This window comes from Microchirus variegatus (assembly GCF_963457635.1).
Source record: "Microchirus variegatus genome assembly, chromosome: 1".
In the NCBI taxonomy this organism is placed as follows: domain Eukaryota; kingdom Metazoa; phylum Chordata; class Actinopteri; order Pleuronectiformes; family Soleidae; genus Microchirus; species Microchirus variegatus.
The window spans coordinates 15,259,511-15,261,961 of record NC_139802.1 but is presented as its reverse complement, the minus strand read 5'-3'; the positions used below and the strand labels follow the sequence as shown (position 1 = coordinate 15,261,961).

The following is a 2,451-nucleotide window of genomic DNA, read 5'->3' as shown; positions in this document are numbered from 1 at the left end:
GAAATGTGTAGTTGCTCTGAGTGCTCATTAAAGCTGTCATCAGTAATTTGGTTGGCTGTTAACGATGTGAAAGTGTTCCCTTGATAAACCGTTCTCCATGGTGAGGAGCATTCTTCACATTAACCTGTAATTTAACATAACAAGCTGCTTTACACTGAATTGCAGTGTGCCTATAAGTGAGGTGTTCTCTATCTCCATGGCTCCATCAAAATGGGAATTAATAAGACGAGGACACAACAATTAAAAGCTTGACCTGGTGTTGGTTCACAAAGAGCCACCAAGGGCTAAGAATGAAGTCTGTACCATATTTCATGGCACTCCATTGAGGCTTTTTACAAAGTCTCCAGTCATTAGAAACATGGCAGGACATCTTTTGCCATTTGATTCCTGATGGTTTGACTGACTGATACGTTATGAATCTTCTTTTGGTCGAAAGAGCAGCGGGAACCAGAAATGTAGCTGGCAAGGAAAGAAAAGAAAAACATGTGAAATTCTCAGCCTTTTTATCATCATTATTTTTCGAAAATATGGCAACACAAACCTTTGCAATTAGCGATCTGAGGCTGCAGTTGTCTTCCTCATTCCTCCTTTTCGATCTCTTCCGTAGGATTTTGGCGTGCAAATACTCCACTCGCTCCTCTGCAGCAGTGGAGAAGAATCGCTCACAGACCATCAGTCTGAGCTGAACCACTTTGGCAGCCACCAGGGCCATAATGAGCAGGATGAGCAGAATGACAGCCAGTGGAAATATGGATTCATAGAGCAGCAGCTTGGGTTTAGGAAGGCACTCCTTTTCGAACAAGGTCACAGAGTAGGAAAAGTCTTTTTGGTGGTTTTCCTCGTTAAATGAGATACCAATTAAAGTGGCAACACCCTGAAAAGATAAAAAAAAACAATTATCAGTGTCTGTCTGACAGAAATAAATGTAACACGTCATTAAGATTTGTGCAGACACACTTACTTTGATGCTCATTAACAAGGGGACATGGAATGGTTCCAGCTCTGACAACTTTGTCGTCACAATATCCACAAAACAATACAATAAGGCATCCACAGTTATAAATATGACCCAAGCCACAAAATGGCATACAACAGAAACACCGAACTTAAGTACAGCCTTCCTCTCTCTGGCAGTGGGACAGACGGAGGTGAGCGCGATGAACATCTTCCTCTCCTCTTGAGTGAGGGGAAGGATGTGGGGCTTTCCTTCTGCCTTCTGCTTCTCGTCAAAGTGAATAAATCTGCTGCTGATGAACCTGTTTTGGTATTTCATGTCACTGCAGTATTTCTTTATGTGCAAGGCTATGAACAGCATGAGCAGAAGGAAGCTGATAGCGGGGAACATCCTGTCGGTCACAGAGGAGACCGTATGCACGAGGGACTGTACATATTTCACAGTCTCATTCAGCCTCTGCTCTGTTTCACCGAGTTTCTCCCTGAATTTTTCTGATTCCAGTTTCGGAGAAACCTTGAGCTGGGGATCGAGGTTCACTACTCCCAGGTCTGTGATCCCTTTGAGCATGTTTCCTATCCACTTCAACATCTTGACATAGTTACTGAATGGAGCGGCGATGGCTGCTTTCTTTGCCTTGAGGTTGCATATCATACTTCTGAGAAGGCCTGTGAGGTTCTCCAAGGTGTTGCGGATATTTTTCACAACAACCAAACTGGTACCCGCAGTGAGCAGCAAGGTCCGACTCTTCTTCATGAAAATAGAGATCATAAAGAGAGTGCCTAAGCATCTTACTTTCTTTGATAAGAAGAGAGCGATGGTAAGCATTGTCCCAAAAGAGGCAGCGATCCCTCCAGCCACTGCAATGTCATAGTCCAGAGTGTAGAGAAGGTACAGGAGGAGCAGCGTGCTGAGCAGCAGACTGGACAAGATACAGGTAAGGAGGAGGATGATAGTTCTTTGCAAGCCACCCCTTTTACCAGTTGTAAAAACATCCACAGCCAGAGAACCTACATCTTCTAGACTCTGTTTTACTGTAAGCCAAGAGGTTAGCATCCTGGATGTCAAAGGGAAATCAAAATAGAAAATGTAAAGCACAAACAAAACAACCCCCTGTATTTATCAAAGCATCTAGTCTTGTGTGCGCGCAAGGTTTGCGGACTCTTTAAATACAACCAAAAAACAGGAACTTCCCTCAAACCACAGTCATTTGTCATCATTTAGTCATCCTGATTTTTTTTTTTTGCCAAAAGAAGAAGCAGAAACAAAAATAAAAAGATTGCAAAGCTAAAGAGATCCACAGTAGATACTTTAGAACATTAAACAATGCTCTAAAATGAATTCTGTGCCTTGAGTAGAATGCTATGAAACCAGAATCATTCCCAATGACTGAAAACCACACACAGTTATGAGTAAATGTTTATATAGACAACTTAAATACTCACAAGGTGAAATGGGAGCATTTAATTTATATAATATATAAATGAAACACATATTAT

General features: G+C 41.9%; 1 protein-coding gene across 1 annotated transcript; it reads right to left on the bottom strand.

Moving 5' to 3' along the window:
* Positions 1-411: 411 nt before the first annotated feature.
* Positions 412-2,017, bottom strand: dcstamp (dendrocyte expressed seven transmembrane protein; the record flags this gene model as incomplete). The annotated part of the gene is made up of 3 exons (XM_083900004.1): positions 962-2,017; positions 542-874; positions 412-459 (listed from the first exon to the last, which is right to left on the bottom strand). The coding sequence occupies exons 1-3, from the start codon at positions 2,006-2,008 to the stop codon at positions 412-414; spliced, it is 1,428 nt and encodes a 475-aa protein (XP_083756130.1). The 5' UTR covers positions 2,009-2,017.
* Between the last annotated feature and the right edge of the window lie 434 nt (positions 2,018-2,451).